The sequence below is a fragment of the Thalassophryne amazonica genome, chromosome 6, assembly GCF_902500255.1.
Source record: "Thalassophryne amazonica chromosome 6, fThaAma1.1, whole genome shotgun sequence".
NCBI lineage: Eukaryota > Metazoa > Chordata > Actinopteri > Batrachoidiformes > Batrachoididae > Thalassophryne > Thalassophryne amazonica.
Genome location: NC_047108.1, coordinates 52,072,380 through 52,094,386, shown reverse-complemented (window position 1 = coordinate 52,094,386; position 22,007 = coordinate 52,072,380). Strand labels below are relative to the sequence as shown.

At 42.7% G+C, this 22,007-nt stretch overlaps 2 protein-coding genes and 1 long non-coding RNA gene across 4 annotated transcripts in view; 1 reads left to right on the top strand and 2 right to left on the bottom strand.

Moving 5' to 3' along the window:
- Positions 1-16,781, bottom strand: part of si:ch211-207e14.4 (interleukin-17 receptor D) — a 52,854-nt gene extending 36,073 nt beyond the window's left edge. Inside the window, exons 1-3 of one of the 2 annotated variants that reach the window (XM_034172173.1) lie at positions 16,420-16,781; positions 6,796-6,880; positions 1,012-1,170 (exon numbers count right to left, since the gene is read on the bottom strand). In XM_034172173.1, the coding sequence (XP_034028064.1) occupies positions 1,012-1,170; positions 6,796-6,880; positions 16,420-16,539 (364 nt within the window). In that variant the 5' untranslated portion in view covers positions 16,540-16,781. The remainder of the gene's footprint in view (positions 1-1,011; positions 1,171-6,795; positions 6,881-16,419) is intronic. The other variant, XM_034172174.1, reaches the window with a different exon arrangement.
- LOC117512188 lies at positions 1,360-13,865 on the top strand. Its single transcript, XR_004561235.1, has 4 exons — positions 1,360-1,440; positions 5,092-5,094; positions 8,692-8,696; positions 13,854-13,865. It is a non-coding gene; the product is annotated as an uncharacterized LOC117512188 (long non-coding RNA).
- A 127-nt stretch (positions 16,782-16,908) lies between the features above and the next one.
- The window catches only part of fam50a (family with sequence similarity 50 member A), a 28,743-nt gene continuing 23,644 nt past the window's right edge, over positions 16,909-22,007 (bottom strand). The window contains exons 10-13 of the mRNA XM_034172175.1: positions 20,986-21,034; positions 20,776-20,846; positions 18,668-18,778; positions 16,909-17,109 (exon numbers count right to left, since the gene is read on the bottom strand). Of these exons, the coding sequence (XP_034028066.1) occupies positions 17,101-17,109; positions 18,668-18,778; positions 20,776-20,846; positions 20,986-21,034 (240 nt within the window). The 3' untranslated portion in view covers positions 16,909-17,100. The remainder of the gene's footprint in view (positions 17,110-18,667; positions 18,779-20,775; positions 20,847-20,985; positions 21,035-22,007) is intronic.

Genomic DNA, 22,007 nt, shown 5'->3' with positions numbered 1-22,007 from the left:
ACTTGAGAAGGATGAGGGGAGAGGAATAGCCCTCTTCATCTCTGCAACATCTGACTTCCCTCTGTCTTGGTTTCTTCTTCTTCAAATGTTCCAGCCACTGCTGGTCTTGCTATTCTTTTTTTTTTATTGCTGGCAGGCATCTTGAAGTTGTCGCTCCCTCATTGTTGAAATGAATGAATGTATCAGGACTGGTGATGGCCTCACTATATGCACTGCCAAGTGCGCGGTTGTCGCTGATTGGTGCGAGAACAATGCATGAAGTTGGCATGCCCAATGAGTGCCGAGATCGTGGCATGCGCAAAGTGTTCCTGCCGTCAGTAAACTATGCAGTGCTAGGGCCCCACTGTCTCCCTCTGATCACCGCACTCTCTTGTCCTGCACCTGCACTTCCTCATCTCTGTTGGCCACATCCCATTTTGTCTGTCATTTCCTTGCCCACTTCTCACTGTCTTTTCTTGCATCTCTTTTCCCCTCTTGGATTCACCTGACCACACCCCCTTTCCAGATCCTTCTCCCACCACATGCATCATACCACCTGTCTTTATTTAAACTGCTTCTCTTCACTTCCTCCCCACTCATTTGTCAACTTTGTGCTCATGTCACAGTGTTGTTTGCCTAGCTGTGTATTTGACCCCAGCTCTGTTTTTTGGAACCTGTATTTTGCCACTGCTCTGATTGCCCTGTTTGCTTGTTTTCTGAATGCTGCTTGTTTTGGATCTCAACGTATCGCCTCGCCCTTATCTGTACTCTCGCACCGTGGACTGCTTGTCTGTGTACCATACCTTTGTCTGCATCAAAGATACAGCCTTTTAATCATATGCCAGCCTGTGAGTCTGCATGTTGCATCCAACCTCAGCCATTGCCTCGCTACCCCCCAGCCCGACACAAATATGTAACTTTCAAACCCATCAACAGCTTCCAAAACTGCATTATGTCTTAAAAAAACCACAGCTCATTCATGTTGCATTTATTGAATGATTTAAGTGTGAGCTTCATCCTTTGTTAACATACCGTAGTAACTGGGCTTCCAGGACACAACGATGGTGTCTGAATTTGGGTTTGGATCCTCTAGAAACTTAATCGTCACATCATTTGGAGCATGGACATAATGTTGACATATGTCAATATCTTCTCCACCTATAAGCTCAAAGCATGGCCACGGAATACAACCTGATAAGAAATTACATAAGATTCACAAAATGTTTAATTTGTTCACACTTCTTCGTGGTTTAATGGTTTCAGACATTTTCAGAACATTTTACAGCATATTACAAAGGGATGTCAAGAAGTTTTGAGCCTCGCACATTTTTCCCAGACGGATATTACAATGCATCACACCTGACCTACATCAATGCCTTAGCTACTTATTTCATATAGGATCACATTGCTCACTTCAATTGTTGAGTCATAACACTGTGTGGAAGAGACATACCCTCCAGTGTCAGTCGTGGCATTCTGCTTCACCAGGACAACGCACCAGTCCACACCAGCCGGGTTGCCATGGATGCTGTGCACGTGTACGGCTATGAACTTCTTCCTCACCCAGCCTATTCTCCAGACCTAGCCCCTAGCGCCTTCCACCTCTTTCCCAGGCTGAAAAATACCTTCAGGGCCAGAGATTTGAGGATGGCGATGAGCTGACTGCTGCAACGGAGGGCTGGTTAGGGGAGCAAAGATGTTGAGTTCTACCAATTGGGAATCAATGACTGACAAACTACATGGAACAAGTGTATGGAGTTGGAAGGGGACTATGTTGAAAAATAAAACATTATAAATCCAAATATCTTGCTCTTTCTGTTTGAGGCTCAAAACTTTTTGATATTCCATTGTATTTGTGGCAAGATGAACACACGGCCTATTTGTCAGCATATTGCTTGTCATGCTCAACTTGATCGCACAGGTAAAACTCAAGAGGGCTTTATTGGTTTTCTGATGTTTCTGAGGAGTGAGATGCTCACTCTGTTTTTGAAGTTTTAAATGAAAACATGCAGGGCTGGAATTTTAGGGGTAAATTTGTGGCATAAACAAACAATGGGGCTGCTGTCATGGCTTCAGCCCTCAATGGTCTACAGGCCAAAGTGAAGGCAACTGCCCCCAGTGCAATGTTTGTGCATTGCTGTGCACACAGACAAATCTGTCACAGGGGACTAAATGCTTGCCTGAGTGCAGAATTTTTTTTGCATCACTCTCTGGGTTTGCCACATTTTTCTCTAAATCCACAAAGAGGACATCTTTTCTTGAGTCTGCAGGCTCTTCAAGGTTGTCCGGAAATGCTCCTACTTAACAACTATGACGGCCTCCTGCAGATGTTTTATTTATTTATTTATTTTTCCCCCCTGTCTACATATATAGTAATGGTAAGTGCCACACTTGCAGAACCATTTATGAACATTAATATGCATATATGCAATTTATTCTTGCAAGACAGAAGGTATGTAGTGCATGAGTAAATGTGGTATGTCTGTGACCCCCATCCACCGTTTCCGATCAGCCTACAACATCCTACTCAGAGCCAACCGACAGCTTCTATCAGGAAGGGCTGACCACCACAAGAGACGGCAGGTGGCAGACTGCCATGGATGTCCACGGCACACCGCTGTTCCACAGCCTGCCCTGCAAACCCACCACCGCCTAGTGACCCCGACTCTAAATTGGTGAAGGTATTTACTAAACGTGTAGAAGTAAGGTGTGTGCATTAAAACTGCAAGGCAGGAGTGGCGGATGGAGATCGCAGTGGAAGGCTGCAGTGCACAGCTGCGCCACAGACTGCCCTGCAAACCCATCCCCAACACCCTACCGCAAATCATGTGAACCCTACAATGTGCTATTTACAACCCAATATGATGTGCGTGCAGGTGCTAACCTGGTGCATTAAAAAGGTGTGACACGTGAGGCCCAACCCCAAGCAGCAGGCGGAGGGAGAGGCGCAGCAAGGGGAGGAGGCCACCCACACCGGCCCCACCGGGCCCCCAGCCCAACCCCAGATCCGGCGGAGGTGCCAGGGAAACCACGGGATGGGGGGAGGCGGGCAGCCCCAGAGGAGCACCGGAGACCAGGGAGGAGCAAACCAACAGGGGGGACAGGGGGCCAGGGAGCCGCAGATGGATGCACCACCCTGCCCGGAGGTCCCCAAATCATGGAAGGTGCAGGATGAGACCCCGGAGTGGCAGGCGCAGCCGAGGAGCAAAGGGGAGACAGGTGGGCCCCACAAACCCGGAGGGAGAGGCTGGGGCACGGGAGGCCATGCACACCCGAGCCCCCGGGAGAGGCACCACCCCCCGCCCAGGCACCGGACCCCAACCCACCAACGGTAGAGCAGACAGACCCAACTGAAAAGAAACGATGGCCGCCAAACTCTCTCCCCCCCGCCACCGCCACCCCCACCGACAATAGGACCAGATGTTTTATAACATCACTGCAGATAAGACACTAGATGATGACACACTGGATTGTGCCAAAGCTTTTGTCATGAAACTGGAGGATTTTGAGTTTGTGTTGTTGTAGTACACATATGAACAAATCTTCTCAGAGACTGATGTGGAATTTGATATCATCCAGCAGAGGGACATATATGTTCTCCACTGCAAGAAAGAATTGTGTCTCTTCTTGCTTTTGTCAAAGTGAAGTGGTCTCACATCGACCCATAAGATGAATCCATGAGAAAGCGCCATCTCTACCAATTCCAGGATCTCCAGGAGCGCTACAGAAATCTGTACATGGCCATCTTTGATAGTCTCATAGAGCAGATTCCTCTGCGTTTTTCAAATTTGGAAAGTTTGCGCTTCTTAGAATGAGTCAATCCAGGGACGTTTGATGACATGAGAGAAGTGTTTCCAGAGAAGGCTTTCCAGAGTGTCCTGAAAAATTATGGCCAATACTTTGATTCAGGGAGACTGTCAAGTCCTGTCAGGTCAAGTCCTTATTCAAATCAGGACTTACAGAGTAACAGGGGAAAGCTGTGATTTCTTGGTTTTTCTAAATGACATGGAGTTGGACAGTGCAATGAGCCTCCATGCTCAGTACGTACCTACTGTGATCTTCCCGCAGGGAGCCTCCGTGCTCCAAATGTTATTCCGTCGTGATTTTTCTGCTGTGAGCTACCACACTCATGACGGTAACTTATTGTGTTTTTCTCACTCTAGCTTCCAGGCCCAGAATGTAACTTGTCATGTTTTTCCTAAAGTGATATTCCAGGTTTAGAAAGTAACCTGTCGAGTTGGGCTCCAATGCTCTGAACGTAAGCAGCTGTGTTTTTTTTTTCCTGTTACAAGCTTCCAGGCTTAATCTGCTGTATTTTATTTCCTCTGCGAGTTTTCTGGTTCAGACATAACCAACTGTATATTCCTTAGTGAGCTGTTAGGTTTGAAATGTTAACGTTATCAATCATGTTTTTTCCGCAGTGTGAGCTCCAGCTCTGAATATGACTTCAGTTATTTAAAGTGGATCATTCATGTTTTTCCACGGTCACGTCTTCATGCCTTTTACTTCAACATGGACATATTCTGCTGTCCGCCTAGTGTGCTTTCACACGCAGCATTTAGCATTATTTGGTGTTAATCTTCAGAGTCCGTTCACCTCCGCGCTGTTCAGCAATTCCAGCTGTAATTCCATTTTCAAAGTCTGTTCTACTCCGCGATGTCCAGCTATATTAACTGTTTTTCAGTTATCAGAGTTCGTACGCATCTGCACTGTTCAGGAATGATGTGCGCAGTATTCTAGCATCTCCGCTGGCTGAACTGTTAAGTTATTTTGTGTCTTAGGTGATCAGATCTACCAACAGTCTGGAGTGGGTCCACACGTAGCTGCCGAAGTTCTCAGTGAATGTAGCTGTGGTTCTCTCTCAGGGTGTAACCACCCAGAGAATTCTGACTTGGCTGTATTGCAGTTTGCAGTGCTCTCTGCGCACGTCCAGAGCCTTGGCACTAGGAGCAGTCATCGGACTTCATCTGTCTGCCACAGATGCCTTTGGGGTGTGTCGTGTAGAACTGAGACTTTGATCCTGAACTTTGATCTGAGCTGAAATCCTGAATGAACAGACTTTGATTCTGATTCTGTATGGACATACGTAAGTAAGTTAACATTTCAACGAAGGAAGTGTTTTTGTTGTTTCAAAGTTACAATGACAAAATAACCAGTCTACGTGTTTTTTGTGGACTTGGAAAAGGCATATAACCAGGTCCCTCAAGGTGTCCCATGGGGGCTGTGGAGGGACTATGGGGTCTCGGTAACCAGTGAAACGCACGGTCTGGTCTGAATATGACCAAAGTAGGAGCTGTGTCCGTATTCTCTGCATCACATCAGACCTGTTCCCGGTGGGTATTGGACTCTGCCAGGCCTGCTGGCTGTCACCAATACTGTTGTTGATGACATTGATGGACGTGATGCTAAGGCACTGTGGGGGACCGGAGGGTGTACAGTTTGGTGACCTCAGATTTGCATCTCTGCTTTTGATGTAATGATGTGGTTCTGTTGGCTTCATGAGTCAAGTGACCTTGATGCACAGTGGGCAGGTTTGAGACAGAGATGAGTGATTGGCATGAGAATTACAACCTCTAAATCTGAGACCATGGTCTGCTGTCAGAAAAGGGTAAGTTGCCCCTCTGGGTCAGGGCCTTTTTTTCCCCAAGTGAAGGAGATGAAGTATCTCAGGGTCTTGTACACGAGTGGGGATAAGTTAGAGGGTGAGAACGATAGATGGTTTGGAGCATCGGATGGTTTGCGAATGTCATACCAGACCATTGTGGTGAAGAAAGAGGTGAGACACAAAGTGAGACTCTTGATTTACCAGTTGATTTACGCTCCTGTCCTCACCTATGGTCATGAACTTTGGGTAATGACTGAAAGAACAAGGTCGCAGATTCCTTATTCCTCTGATGGAAATCTGGGCTTACACTCTGGGACAGCGTTAGAAGATTGAATATCCCGGAGAGACCATGAGTACAGCCACTAATTCTCTGCATTGAAAGGAGTCAGCTGAGGTGGTTCGGGCATCTGGTGAGGGTAACCCCCGGTTGTCTCCAGAACGGTGGTCTTCCAGACACGTCCAACTGAGAAGAGGCCCTGGGCAAGACTCATAACACGCTGGCGGTATTATATTTCCCAGTGAGCTTGAGCATGGTTCAGAATGCCCCATGATGAGCTAGAGGACTTGGCTGAGAATCAGGAAGTGTGGGATAAGCTGCATAGTCAACTGCCACTGCGAACAGGACCCAAATAAATACAAAAAATGAATGAATGTAAAAGACAAAACACCATCTGTGGTCTAGTGATCCTCAGCCTAATTAAAACAAAGTATGTCCTGACCCTGACAGATGACTGGAGTGGGCAAGGTACTTTGAGCAAAACAAAATTTATTCCAAGATTGAAGCCTTACGCTTCTTTTGTTATAAGGTACATCTTTTGGATATACAATGTTGAACATAACATAATGGTTCTTGTGGCTGATCCTCCAGCTTGCTGTCAGCCAGCAAATCTCAGTGGGGTTTTGCTAGGTAAGGTATTTGTGAATAGAATTCAGTGCCAGAAGAGTAATTTCACCATCAAATCAACCATCATCGTTCCACCAGTACTCATCGAACTCGAACATGAATTTCAACCTATGTGGATTTTTGTAAAGCATTCCAAATAAATGAATGGGACTACTCTGTGGGACTTAGCAAAAATTTGCTGATTTTTTTTTTAATAGAATACTGAATATCATGACTGTCCAGTTTCTCTGCACTCAAGTGTACAGTAGATTGATGTGTGCATAGTGCAAGCATTTACAGGGATTGGAACATGTTTTGTCACACTTACTTCCAAATGCTTCAAATAACTGTACACCCAGAGTCTTCTTCACATCATCTCTGGTTATTCTGCAGTATTTACATCCAGGTCTTCCCTACAGAAGAGAGAACAACTTTCTTTTTAGTTAAAGAAAAAAAAAATCTATGTTGGCACCTTCATACTTCCGCAGATTATGAACGTCAGTGCATATGTCTCACAAGTGCATATACCTTGGCAATTCAGATCAATGCAGGTACAAGGCTGTTAAATTACAACCCCAATTCCAATGAAGTTGAGACGTGTAAAATGTAAATAACAACAGAATACAATGATTTGCAAATCCTCTTCAACCTCTTCTCAGCCTTCAGCTTTCAGGCTCCTCTCCTGTGGAACCAGCTCCCAATTCAGATCAGGGAGACAGACACCCTCTCTACTTTTAAGATTAGGCTTAAAACTTTCCTTTTTGCTAAAGCTTATAGTTAGGGCTGGATCAGGTGACCCTGAACCATCCCTTAGTTATGCTGCTATAGACGTAGACTGCTGGGGGGTTCCCATGATGCACTGTTTCTTTCTCTTTTTGCTCTGTATGCACCACTCTGCATTTAATCATTAGTGATTGATCTCTGCTCACCTCCACAGCATGTCTTTTTCCTGGTTCTCTCCCTCAGCCCCAACCAGTCCCAGCAGAAGACTGCCCCTCCCTGAGCCTGGTTCTGCTGGAGGTTTCTTCCTGTTAAAAGGGAGTTTTTCCTTCCCACTGTAGCCAAGTGCTTGCTCACAGGGGGTTGTTTTGACCGTTGGGGTTTACATAATTATTGTATGGCCTTGCCTTACAATATAAAGCGCCTTGGGGCAACTGTTTGTTGTGATTTGGCGCTATATAAAAAAATTGATTGATTGAATTGATTATATTCAATTGAATACACCACAAAGACAAGATATTTAATGTTCAAACTTATACTTACTTTATAAACCTTATTATTTTTGTGTAAATATTTGCTCATTTGAAATGGTTGCCTGCAACACGTTTCAAAAAGGCTGGGACAGTGGGATGTTTACCACTGTGTTACATCACCTTTCCTTCTAACAAACACTCAATAAGTGTTTGGGAACTGATGACAATAATTGTTGAAGCTTTTTAGGTAGAATTCTTTCCCATTCTTGCTTGATGTACAACTTCAGTTGTTCAACAGTCAGTTCAGTTGTTCACCAGTCTGGGGTCTCCGTTGTCGTATTTTGTGCTTCATAATGTGCCACACATTTTCAAAGGGCGACAGGTCTGGACTGTAGGCAGGCCAGTCTAATACACGCACTCTTTTACTATGAAGTCACGCTGTTGTAACACATGCAGAATGTGGCTTGGCATTGTCTTGCTGAAATAAGCAGATAATACCTACAATGGAGTGTAACTAATGAACCGATCAACAGATCTTCATGACCAGGTCACTAGCCCAAATGATATTTTGATAATAAAATATTTATACAAACTTAATTTTCACAAATTATTTGACAGAAATGGTTTTGACCATTTCTGTGGGGCCAACTTTTTTCACTCCGTTGAGATGAGGAGCACATGTGTAATGGTGGCAAAGTTAGGACATGGAGAAGACCTCCGCTTTGACAAAACAGAGGAAGAATTTATAGCCTACCTAGAATGGCTAGAACAATTCTTTGTGGCAAACGGACTGAAGTATGGTGTTGAAAAGTCAAAAGCAGTGTTTTTGACGGTCAATGGAAAAAAGAACCACACCCTGCTAATGGAATTGTCCTCGCCCTTAAAATCTTCCACATGTAAGTTGACTGACTTGATAACTGCACGCCCATTTTGTGCCAAAAATGAACTTTATTGCTGAAAGATATAAGTTTAACACCTGAACGCAAAGAGAAGATGAGTCTATCAGTGAATTTATGGCTAGTCTCAGAAAGCTGGCGTCAATGTGCAAATTCAAAGCATTTTTGGATGAGGCATAAAGAGACAGATTCGTTTGTGGTGTTAACAGTAATGAGCTTTGGGACCGAATGTTGAATGTTACCCACACAAAAGACTTATGCTTAGATTATGAAATGGGCCTGGCACACGAAGTAGCGGAACAAAGTGCAAAGCAGTGGTCCTAAAAGTCCCTGAAAACCAATGCCTTTTCCAAGAGAGCTGTTCCCAAGGAAAGTGGAAAACTGTGCTACAGGTGCAAAGGGAAAGGACAGATGCAAGATGACTGCCATTTTAAGGAGGCAGAGTGCCGGAGCTGCAAGAAGAAAGGGCACATTGCCAGGGTGTTGCTCATGACCAGAAGAGGTGGGTCCCTCATGACTGGAAAAGAAAGGTGCAAGACAGCCCAAATGAACCAATCATCTGATTATATATAGTGTTATAGTGGTCCCTCACTATAACACGGTTCACCTTTCGCGGCCTCGCAGTTTTGTGTATTTTTTTTAAGAGCAATTTTGCATGCTTTTTTTTTTTAACGGCGCATTGTGTTCTGCGTCCTTATCAGGCGGACCGGTCGTGGCACCGGTCGGCATCACCGCGATTGCTCTCACTGCCTCTGATGCGCTTTCTGCGGGCTCGGTAAATGCAGCAGTGGGCCACTCACACCGCCCTCCTGTCTGCTGTGCGGAATTGCGGCAAATCTGGCAACAGGTCCAGAGACTACACTCGCTGTTTTGATGCGGATGTTGACCGCAGCCGCAGAGCTCCGTGGCCACCGAGAGAGGACTTGGATTCTTTGCAGGTCCCGCATCCGTACCTCCGGAGGCAGTGAGCGAAGGGAGAGCACGCGCAATGTGTTCTGTGTGTGTCTGTTTATAATCTTCTCGTCCAGAAGAAAAAACAGTGTGTTTACACAAGAGAGAAAAGTGAGAAAATTTTAATGCCTGTTTGAGAAAAGTGTATAAAGTGTGTAGTGGAGTTTTACAGCCTTAAAACAACTATAATAATTGCAAAAAAATAGCGCTGACTACTTCGTGGATTTCGCTGTTTTCTACTGTTAATCAGATAAAAACATCCACCAGAACATCCATGTTGACTCACAGACTGAATACACTCTCCGTGCTTTCCCTTGAAAGAGAACTGACCGAATCGTTGGACTATGATGACGTGATAAGAGAGTTCAACAAAAAACCCCGTCGTCTCCTGCTGTAGCATTAAAAGGATTCGGCAAATGTAAGTGTGAGACCATTAATTACTTTTTTCTTCTAAATAGGCCTAATTGTTAATATTATATTGCAACTGTCACGAATCATGTTGGTGTCCATTCTGATGGTTTTTAATTTGGCCGCCGAGCCATGGTTTCCATCGTTTATCAGTTTCATAATTTGGCCGCCGAGCCAACCTGTTTTCATGTTGCGGATATATTTTGAATTTTTTTTTTAAAGGACTTTACATGACTAAGCGTTGCGTTGCTGTTTGTATTGTCCATGGGGTGCTTGTGTCTGACACTTTGCGTCTGTGTAACTGTGCACACAGCGTCTGTGCAGTTGGCTGAGACGTGTTCATCATTACACTTGTAATTCATTTTTGAAACAATGCCTTATTTAAATACCTATTGACGTTTTGGGTTTAGGCGTGTGGGTGTGTGTGTGGGGTGCTGCACTGCAGCTTACATTATCCATGAAGAGTACTTGTGTCTGACGTGTTGCGTCTGTGTGCTCACTTTGCCAGTGCTGTAGGTTAAGTGATAACGTTGCTTGCGATGTCCAAACGAGGCATATTCTTCAAAAGGTGTATTATAATACCTACACCTTACCTACAACCCTAAAGGTTGGGCCCGTCTGATTTTTTCTGGGCCCACCCATTTTATGATTTCTGCCTACGCCCCTGACCAGTAGGTGTTGCCAAGTGATCTCACCAAATGCAAGATGGAATTCAAAAGTCAACAGCTTTTGCTTCTACAACAAAAGTGGAGAAAAAGTACTCACACATAAAGAAAGCCGCATTAGGCTTAGTCTTTTGAGTAATGAACTTTGAGTACTTATTTGGAATCTTAGGTCCAAAAACATGAGTACCACCATTAGCAGCAGCTCGGATGCAGAGATGGTCCTTGATTTTAGCACCGATGAGATCAGGTACAAACCGTCACAACAACATGGGAATGCAGATGCATTACCCAGATTGTCAATAGCAGATGAAAATTTTTCCATGGTCAAATCCAGTATTTTGAGTTTCTTACCTAAACAGTTCAACTATCACAGGTCAGTAGTTTGCACATGAAACAGAGAGAGATCCCACACTGGTGAAGGAGAAACAATATGTTAAGTCAGGTTGGCCAAAACAGATGTCTGATGAGAGTATTCAGCTGAAAATTTGATCTGTGTGTGGAAGATGAATGCTTTCTTTGGGGATTCAGAGTAATCATTCCAGAGAGTCAGAAAAACACCTTACTTTCAGAGCTACATGACAGCCACTGGGGCATGGTAAAAATGAAGTCCTTGACTAGGAGCATATTGTGGTGGCTGACATTGGAAAATGAGGTAAATCACTGTGACATCTGCAAATATCAGTGTAGTATTCCTGCTACAGCACCAGTACACACTTGGAAAAGGGCTTCAGATCCATGGGAGAGAATACACCTTGATCTTGCAGAGTCCAAGAAGCAAATGTTCCTTGTGGAGATAGATGCCTGAAATTATTCATATGCACGTGCAAAACAATCAAAGTCTTGAGAAACCAGAAGTGGTAACTGATAATACCTCAATTCACTGCAAGTGAATTTGAGACATTTCTGAAGCCGAATGCTGTCAAGCAGATCAAAACGCTGTCCTACCACCCAGCTTCAAATGGATTGGCAGAGAGGCTGGTACAAAACTTTAAAAGGTCCTCAGCCAAAAGTAGAGCAGTTAGTGGTATGTCTTTGCAACAATGTATTGCAATTTTTTTGTTTGGTTAACAAAATATGCCATACATGACAACTGGAAAAACACCAGCAGAACTCTTTTTGAAAAGATACATCTGCACCAGGTAATCTTTGCTAAAACCAAATTTCTCTCAATCTATCCAGGATCGACATGTTCAGAAACAGTCAAATGTGAAGGGCAGACTCAGGAGTTTCTCTGTGGGACAAACAGTGCTTGTACAAAACTACAGGGGAGGAGAGAGATGGTGAATTGTGAAATTACCCAGGTTTTGAGTCCGGTTACATACATGGTGTCTGTAAATGGAACCTGTATCAAAAGACATGTGAATCAATTATTGAAGGAAAAGAAAAACAATGTAAACCCAGAAAACATTGTCACTGATGTTGATGATTATATGGCTATGATTTTGACAATGAACTGAACGATTCAGAAAATGAGTCAAAGGACACTGCAGGTGAACAGATAACCATTTTTCCTCAGAATAAAGTTCCTCAGGTTTTGGTGGAAACTGACCAAGATGTGGGTACACAACGTGTGGAGCACCCAAGAAGAAATGTGCGTCCTTCACAACGTCTGGAATTGAAAAGGAATGTTGCCATAGAAATGGAAATAATAATATGTGTAAGTTGCATTATGTAAAGGAAACTGCACATGCATATGAAAGGAAGAAAAAAGACAAATGCAGTTAGTCTACAGGGGAGGACTGTGGTATCTAGAAAGTTCTGAGAGTGCAGTAACTTGGGGTTACCTGCAGGGGTGCTGAATGCCCCTATAAAAGGATGTGACTGCTGTAGGCAGAGCGCAGATATAGGCAGAAATACAGAGAAGAGACCTGTCGGTTGTCGAAGCTTGTAAATAAATGTCCGTCGTGTTCAAAGTGCAAACCCGTTCTTCCAGGGCAATATTCAGACAAAATGTATGTGACACAAAAATGGCATTGTTGAATATTAGGGCTGTTCACGTTATATAGTGAAAAAATAAAAGTTGTGAGAGACTTTGGGCCACACGTTGTTTTTGTTCCACTTGGGGTTTTATAGGTGCAGACAAAATTTGAACTCAATCAGATAAGATTTAGAGGTCCCCCAGAGTGACACATTTTCCTCTCACTTCGCTGGCAAGACAATGCCACCCTAACGGGAGAAGACTCTGATGCCATCATCTTTCTTTTACAGGTACATGTGATGCTTCTAATCGCAAAAAGTGGTGGTTGATTGGACACCCAGAGGAGAACATTACTGGAATTACTGGATTACTACATTGCTTATAGTGCTGTTGCTTTGTGGGGGACCCCCAAACAATGTAGACTACAGGCCGCTCCCGTTGGTTCGTCATACTGCCCTGGTGGCTCTGGTGGCTGGCCTTCCTGTCACTGTGCCCTTCCACTGCCATTTTTCTCCTGGTTTCTCCTGGGGCCCTGCATCCTGGACCCATTTCTGTCATTGCTTGTGGTTGGCCATATGGCTTCTGACGTGCCGGAGTGGTCCATGTCACGGTAAGGTTCTGTACTCTTGGCCCAAAACACCAGCCACAGTAGTGATCGGATATTTAGCTGTGATCTGGGTCTCTGTGTGGATGGTGTGTTTGTGGCCGTCAACAATTTGGTTTTGGGTGCTCTCAAGGGGATCAAGACTCTGGTGTCCTAGATTAGGGTATGGATGCTCACTAACTAGACAACAGACTGTTGCTGTCACTGTTTGTTCATGTGTGGTTGTTTGGCCTGGTATGTTGTATGGTTGGGGCCCCGTCTCCTCAGTGTCTCACGTCACAGTTGTTCCCTTCACCACTTTCGTTCTTGTCTGTCTTTGTGTTGTTTTGGTGGTCTGCCCTTCCTGAAAGAAGTTGTCGTTTGGCTTTGAGTAGGAAGTTGTAGGCTGATGGGGAAGGGCAGATGGGGGTCACACATGCACACCACGTTCTATCTTGCAAGAATAAATTGCATATATGTGTATTAATGTTCATAAATGTTTCTGCCAGTGTGGCATTTACCATTAATATATATACAGACGGGGAGAAAAAAAATGTCTCTATTAATGTGAATTTGAGTGATATTTTGTGTTTTAAATATCCATCCATTTTCTATACTCGCTTATCCCAATTAAGGGATTCAAGGGGAACAGAAACGCTTGTTGTTTCTGTTTCCGAGGACACAGACGACACACACACCACTGACTTCATGAATGAAACTCGGTCAATAAAGGGGTGTCCCCCCAAAAAAATACAACATTTTATCAGCAAAGAAAATGGTCAAAGCATATGTTGAGGAAAAAAATTTATGGCTGGATAGAAAGCTGAAAGGTTGAAGTTTTTCATACCAATGTCAATATTGGCCCTGCATTTCGTCAGTCTAGCATAAAGTCGCTGCACCTGTTTGACACTCTTGGTCTGGTACCAAAACTCAATAATTATTGTTCGTTGTAGTATGGTTAATCTTGGCATTTTCCTGAGGCTTGCTTGGCATCAACATAAACTTCAGGGTCTCTGCAAGTAAAAAAGAAACATAAGTGATTAAAAGTTTGTAGCATTTAAGGGTCAAACCGAGTGTTTTAAATGTTGTATATTTTTTTGGGACACCCTATATATACAGTGAGGAAAATAAGTATTTGAACACCCTGCGATTTTGCAAGTTCTCCCACTTAGAAATCATGGAGGGGTCTGAAATTTTCATCTTAGGTGCATCTCCACTGTGAGAGACATAATCTAAAAAAAAAAAAAAAAAAAATCCGGAAATCACAATGTATGATTTTTTTAATAATTTATTTGTATGTTACTGCTGCAAATAAGTATTTGATCCCCTAACAACCAGCAAGAATTCTGGCTCACACAGACCTGTTAATTTTTCTTTAAGAAGCCCTCTTATTCTGCACTCTTTACCTGTATTAACTGCACCTGTTTGAACTTGTTACCTGTATAAAAGACACCTGTTCATACACTCAGTCAATCACACTCCAACATGTCCACCATAGCCAAGACCAAAGAGCTGTCTAAGGACACCAGGGACAAAACTGTAGACCTGCACAAGGCTGGGATGGACTACAGGACAACAGGCAAGCAGCTTGATAGAAGACAACAAATGTTATGATTATTGATTAGAAAGTGGAAGAAACACAAGATGACTGTCAATCTCCCTCGGTCTGGGATTCCATGCAAGATCTCACTTTGTGGGGTAAGGATGATTCTGAGAAAGCTCAGAACTACACAGGAGGACCTGGTCAATGACCTGAAGAGAGCTGGGACCATAGTCACAAAGATTACATTAGTAACACATGATGCTGTCATGGTTTAAAATCCTGCAGGGCAGCAAGGTCCCCCTGCTCAAGCCAGTACATGTCCAGGCCCGTTTGAAGTTCACCAGTGACCATCTGGATGATCCAGAGGAGGCATGGGAGAAGGTCATGTGGTCAGATGAGACCAGAATAGAGCTTTTTGGAATCAACTCCACATGTTTAGAGGACGAGAACAACCCCAAGAAAACCATCCCAACCGTGAAGCATGTGGGTGGAAACATCATACTCTGGGGGTGCTCTTCTGCAAAGGGGACAGGACGACTGCACCGTATTGAAGGGAGGATGGATGGGGTCATGTATTGTGAGATTTTGGCAAACAACCTCCTTTCTTCAGTAAGAACATTGAAGATGGGTCATGGCTGGGTCTTCCAGCATGACAATGACCCCAAACACACAGCCAGGGTAACTAAGGAGGGGCTCCGTAAGAAGCATTTTAAGGTCCTGGAGTGGCCTGGCCAGTCTCCAGACCTGAACTCAATCTTTGGAGGGAGCTGAAACTCCAAACCTGAAAGATCTAGAGAAGATCTGTATGGAGGAGTGGACCAAAATCCCTGCTGCAGTGTGCGCAAACCTGGTGAAAAACTACAGGAAACATTTGACCTCTGTAATTGCAAACAAAGGCTACTGTACCAAATATTAACATTGATTTTCACAGGTGTTCAAATACTTATTTGCAGCAGTAACATACAAATAAATTATTAAAAATTCATACATTGTGATTTCCGATTTCTTTTTTTTTTTTTTTAGATTATGCCTCTCACAGTGGACATGCACCTAAAATGAAAATTTCAGACCCCTCCATGATTTCTACGTGGGAGAACTTGCAAAATACTTATTTTCCTCACTGTATATATATATATATATATATATATATCTATATCGAGGCACTCCAAAGCCATCTGGGAAATATAATCCCTCCAGTGTGGAGCATAAGATCAATATACTGACTGGGGCGGTGTCTGATGTTTTGTGGCAGCTGTACTGGACTGCTGTGGTAAAGAGAGACCTGAGCCAGAAAGCGAGACTCACGATTTCTGCTCCTATTCTCACCTATGGTCATGAGCTTAGGGTAATGACCGAAAGAAAAAATTAAAATTAGAGTTCTCTGTTGGGTATCTGGGATTAGCCTCAGGGACAGGGTGAGAAGCCCAAACATCTGTGAGGGACTCTGAGTAGAGCCGCAGCTTCTTTGCATCAAAAGGAGCCAGCTGAGTTGGTTCGGGTATCTGGTGAGGATGCCCCTTGTCATCTTCCTGGGAAGGTCTTTCAAGCACGTCCAACTGGGTGGAGGAACACCCAGAACATGCTGGAGGGATGTCTGGATGCGAATGCGTTAAAAAATTTGTGTCGTGATACAGTCGGTGGAAAAGACAGTGTGTGATCTAAATCCCAAAACAATCGCGTTTATGTCTTCACATACATTTATCTTCCTGACAGTACACCTCCAGATGGTGAAGGTGCTCCTTACATGTTAATAGTGTGTGAGAAAATTCCATAGAGACTTACGGCTCGAACTCACCTGTTGAACACATTCCAGACTGCAGTTCTGAGGCGTGATCTCAGCCGAGAGGTCGTCCACAGCCCACAGTGGTCGACTAAGTATCAGGATCTGGTACAAAACTACAGCTTCCTTCCACATGCTGCTGCAGCCCACATGTCTGTGTGCACAAGACTTCAAATGTTCACCAAAGCTGTAAACAAAGAAACTGGATGTGGAAGTACCATAGATAGTGTGCTAGACTGTCAGGAGGTAGGCATGGAGGGGAGTGGTGTCTTGAGGCTACAGGTGTTTGTTTAGCCCTGTTGCTGCACATTTTAACAGCTATGTTGCTGGACAGGATTGTTATATGCTGATAAAGATAAATCAGCTCTGGAACACGTTTGGGTTCTTCTCTGAAGCAGCCAAAGTGACATTTATCACATACAGGGAACACCGGTGAACATCGACTGAACAAGTCACAGAAACATCTGTGTTGGTGCCAAAATAACATCAAAGGTTTTTAATCTCAATTCCAACATGTATTTATTTTCCACAGCAGAAATGCCACAAGGATTCTGAGCTATATACATGTGAAAGGTTTTCCTGTTGGGAAACACTGAACCAGCAAATCAAATATACAACAACAAACGTAAAACCATAAATCAATAGTTTATCATGTCTCAGTAAAGTACTGCTGAAATATGGTGAGGAGCCACTGTTTCACCGGATCTGAAAAACAAAGAACAGAAGAAAAAAAACTTTACCAAAAGATCAAACATAAGTTCAAAATCATGAATTACTGAGATTTGACCTTACTGCATAAACTGTGTAAAAATGGCATTTCACTGTGTGCATGTGTCTTCTTTCAAGCCACTGTAGGAGTGTTCTAAGCCAAATGATGCGTGACACTATTATTATTATTAAACTAAGCACAAGGGTCTATTTTCCAAACCCCTGGAGGTGATATTCTGACGCCAAGAGCGTTCCCATGCAGGAAATGCCTGGCAGCAGCTCCACGGCACACTGATAATTTAGTCTCAATCAGCCACACAAATAATTACTGTTTGATTTTCTCTAAATGTTCCAGGAAAGTTCACATTCATGGCTTCTATGATAGCTGGTTTGGACAATTAAGACACAGTGTTAATGGATCAAAGCTGGAAGCAAACAGCACATTAGTCAATTAAAAACAGGCTGTCCTAAAAATCTGACACAGAAAAGCTTCTGAATGATATTTCAGCAGAGCAATCGTCGGCCACATTAAAAGCCATTCATCAAAATTCTTTAATGTTATGGAGTCACAGTTACATGCAGCGAGGCAAACATGCAAATCGACATAATGTAGATACAGTAATTTAACAACCTTGTTTAATGCACTACATCAGTTTATGATGCTTATGTTTCAGTTCTTGTTTTCAGTTCATCCCTGGAACTTTTCACTGATCAACAACAATAACTATTTTTTAAAGTTTAAATCACTGGGGCTGGGCTTGAATATTCAACAACTTGGAAATGTGGTTGTTAATTTTGGTAGTTGGTTTTTAAATTTTAGAAGTTGGTATCTGCTTAAATACAAAACAAACAGATAATTTCTAAATAAAATGTGGACAAACAGCTATAATCTCATCTCACATACTTCAAATTAAGCGAGGATAAGACAAAGGCAGCATGCCAGATTTAGAACTGGCTTACTATGGTAGCACCTCGAGTATCACAAGACAGGTGAATGCTGTTTATTTCATTTTTAAAAGTAACCAAGCAAACTAATCTGTTGTCTAGTCGTCACGACGAAGCCGTTACCCACAGTAACATTACACATGATAAAACATGCACTTATTTAGAAAATAGTTTCAACAGATCTGAATAATTAAATAAATTATAAAGGCAATATTTCTACAAGTTATTAATAACTTGGTTGGATCACTGCTCTGTGATGTTTTTAGACAAAATGCGTGGCTGAGACCTGGACCAGCTGCTGATTACCTGCGAACAGTCAAAGCCAGAAACACGACATTTGGGACAGCCCCAGAACTCATACAATAATGTAGACAGGATTTTGTTGAATTTGATGTCAGTCAGTAAGAAATATATGCAGAAGGCAGGAAGGGGCCGTTCCTGTAAACATAGCGAGACCTGGGTTATAGGTCGAGGTCCTGCAGTGGAAACAGTCCTGTAGACTCAACCTTTGGTGCCGATGAGCAATTCCAGGATTTTGGCTCTTGAGAACACAGTTATGTATAAATTTCAACTCAGAGAAAAACAGGCCCAGACTTAATCTGACTCTCACCGTATATTTGTCCCATTTCTTCTCAGGATCGTATGGCTCCCAGCGACTAGCGGGGAAGATGTGTTTGTTCTTCTCATACCAGCTCCTCAGCACCACTTTACCTGCATGAGACTGAAGGCAGAAGAATACAGCTGAGGTAATTTACTCATCCACTTACTCCACTTTGTTTCAAACTAACTTCCATGCAGTGTACAATAATACAGACCTCCCACCCACAAATGCTCTGAACAGTACTGAAACCTACATGCCAAATCACGTTTTGGTGCTGGATAAACCTCTGATCGCAGCTAAACATCAATTTTATATTTAGCTTTAAAAATATACTCAACAAAAATATAAACGCAACACTTTTGGTTTTGCTCCCATTTTGTATGAGATGAACTCAAAGATCTAAAACTTTTTCCACATACACAATATCACCATTTCCCTCAAATATTGTTTACAAACCAGTCTAAATCTGTGATAGTGAGCACTTCTCCTTTGCTGAGATAATCCATCCCACCTCACAGGTGTGCCATATCAAGATGCTGATTAGACACCATGATTAGTGCACAGGTGTGCCTTAGACTGTCCACAATAAAAGGCCACTCTGAAAGGTGCAGTTTTGTTTTATTGGGGGGGGATACCAGTCAGTATCTGGTGTGACCACCATTTGCCTCATGCAGTGCAACACATCTCCTTCGCATCATCCGTGAAGAGAACACCTCTCCAACGTGCCAAACGCCAGCGAATGTGAGCATTTGCCCACTCAAGTCGGTTACGACGACGAACTGGAGTCAGGTCGAGACCCCGATGAGGATGACGAGCATGCAGATGAGCTTCCCTGAGACGGTTTCTGACAGTTTGTGCAAAAATTCTTTGGTTATGCAAACCGATTGTTCCAGCAGCTGTCCGAGTGGCTGGTCTCAGACAATCTTGGAGGTGAACATGCTGGATGTGGAGGTCCTGGGCTGGTGTGGTTACACGTGGTCTGCGGTTGTGAGGCTGGTTGGATGTACTGCCAAATTCTCTGAAACGCCTTTGGAGACGGCTTATGGTAGAGACATGAACATTCAATACACGAGCAGCAGCTCTGGTTGACATTCTTGCTGTCAGCATGCCAATTGCACACTCCCTCAAATCTTGCGACATCTGTGGCATTGTGCTGTGTGATAAAACTGCACCTTTCAGAGTGGCCTTTTATTGTGGGCAGTCTAAGGCACACCTGTGCACTAATCATGGTGTCTAATCAGCATCTTGGTATGGCACACCTGTGAGGTGGGATGGATTATCTCAGCAAAGGAGAAGTGCTCACTATCACAGATTTAGACTGGTTTGTGAACAATATTTGAGGGAAATGGTGATATTGTGTATGTGGAAAAAGTTTTAGATCTTTGAGTTCATCTCATACAAAATGGGAGCAAAACCAAAAGTGTTGCATTTATATTTTTGTTGAGTGTATTATCAATATTATTATCAAATATTAATGTCTTTGTCTTTACTTTGATTGTTAATGCCTTTACTTTGATGAACTGCCTTTGTTCTTGTTTTTGATTCTGTTCTCTATTTTCCATATATACATATATGCATGTGTGAGAGTTCATGCACCATTATTCTGCTCCCACGAGAATGTAACATTTGATTTTTGGCTTTAGTGAATGTGCAGACTGTTTTGCTACAGCTATGTTTTTGCTGAGCACAGATGTATATTTCGGCCTTGAGCAGAGAATAACACAGCCTGTACACTAGTTCAAGGCTGGCGCTGTAATGTTTCAGTTTGAAGAACAATTACTATCTGTCTGAGCAAGACCACAAGGCGCCTTCCAGGTGCAAAGTGATACAAATATGAATTGACTGAAGAAACACAGCTGTGCCTTGTATATTGTTTTGTAATATGTCTGTGTGCAAATAAATTCAGGAGCAGAGTGGGCGGGCCCTTCAGAGCGGACGAGGATGAAGTTTGAGGAAGGGTCGTTCGTTCTCTCCTGATCAGGAAATGAAATTCAGTCTCCAGCGTGATCATTCTTTGTGTTAGTTAACTGAGTTGCTTTTTTACAGATTTCAACTCTGACAGTCATTGATTCAACATTTTAAAAATAAACTTTTTTGCAGTAAAATAAAATCCTGACCTCATCTTTCTCTATGGTGGCATCATTCACGAGTCGAATATCATCGTGAACATCAAAGCTGAAAAGAGGTCCTGTGGACATAAAAACAACTCAATTGAACAGCAAGAAAGCCAACTTAGGGTGCAGAAACAAATATACTTATATGACATTTATAACTAAAAATAAGTAAAAAGTACAATATACGGTTGAAAGCTGGCTGTATTGACTTACCAGATTTTCCTCTCGCTTTGGTCACAATGAAGTCATAAAAACTGTGGTGCTGAATGAGACAAACAGATTAAACATACTCAGCTTAAATGACTAGCATAGGAAAACAAATAATAAAAACCACAAAGCAAAGTGACGCATACACATGGCAGCACACACTCTTACAAACATAGTAATTAAGAAATTATCATGATCATTTATTGCAACTACAGTGTGAGCCTCAAAATGTTTCATCAAGGTACACTGGAGGTGTTGGATGGTGTTAAAAATTAACATTTAATGAAACAAAATTAATTTGAAAACAATAGCTCCACACAGCTACATACATTATAATAGCCAAGTGGACTCTGTGTGCATGTATGCGTGTGTATGGCTTCAATCATGGAGAAACTGGGAAGAGCTGACATTCCCTGTTTGGTATGCTTATATATTTTGGGTCAAGGATGAATGCTGCAAAAATGTAAAGTTAATAGGACTAATATTTTTTGGGGAAATTAGCAAACAACAGTGAACAATGGAAGTTGTCCTGCAATGCACCATGGGAGTTTGGTTTTTTTTTTAATGTTATTATTGTGGCTCATGTTTGTTTAACACTGTTGTTAGTGTTATTGATTTATTGTGTTTTTGCTGTTCAATTGGTTTAATCAGTTATTTAAATGTCATGTTGCTGTTACCATGGGGAAGTTAAGTGTCATGTTGCTCTTATCGTGAATGAAAAGTACAGTGTGTTTGATGTCTTCCGCCACTGGCTCTGTTTATGTGTGTGTAAAAATAAAAGGACCTGCTTGCGGCAGAATGCAGAAAATCATCTACATATTAAAAGTGTTTGTGTGGGATTTTATTTAATAAGTTCAATTGTAAATATGTTAAAAATACATGGATGACACAAGAAAGTGAAAACATAGCACACTATTGAGCATATGATAACAAAAACCTAAATATATAAATACAACAAGACAGGAAATTAACATTAAAAAATCCGTAATTAACAGGAAATAAAAGGGTTGAGTTCTTCTTGTAAAATT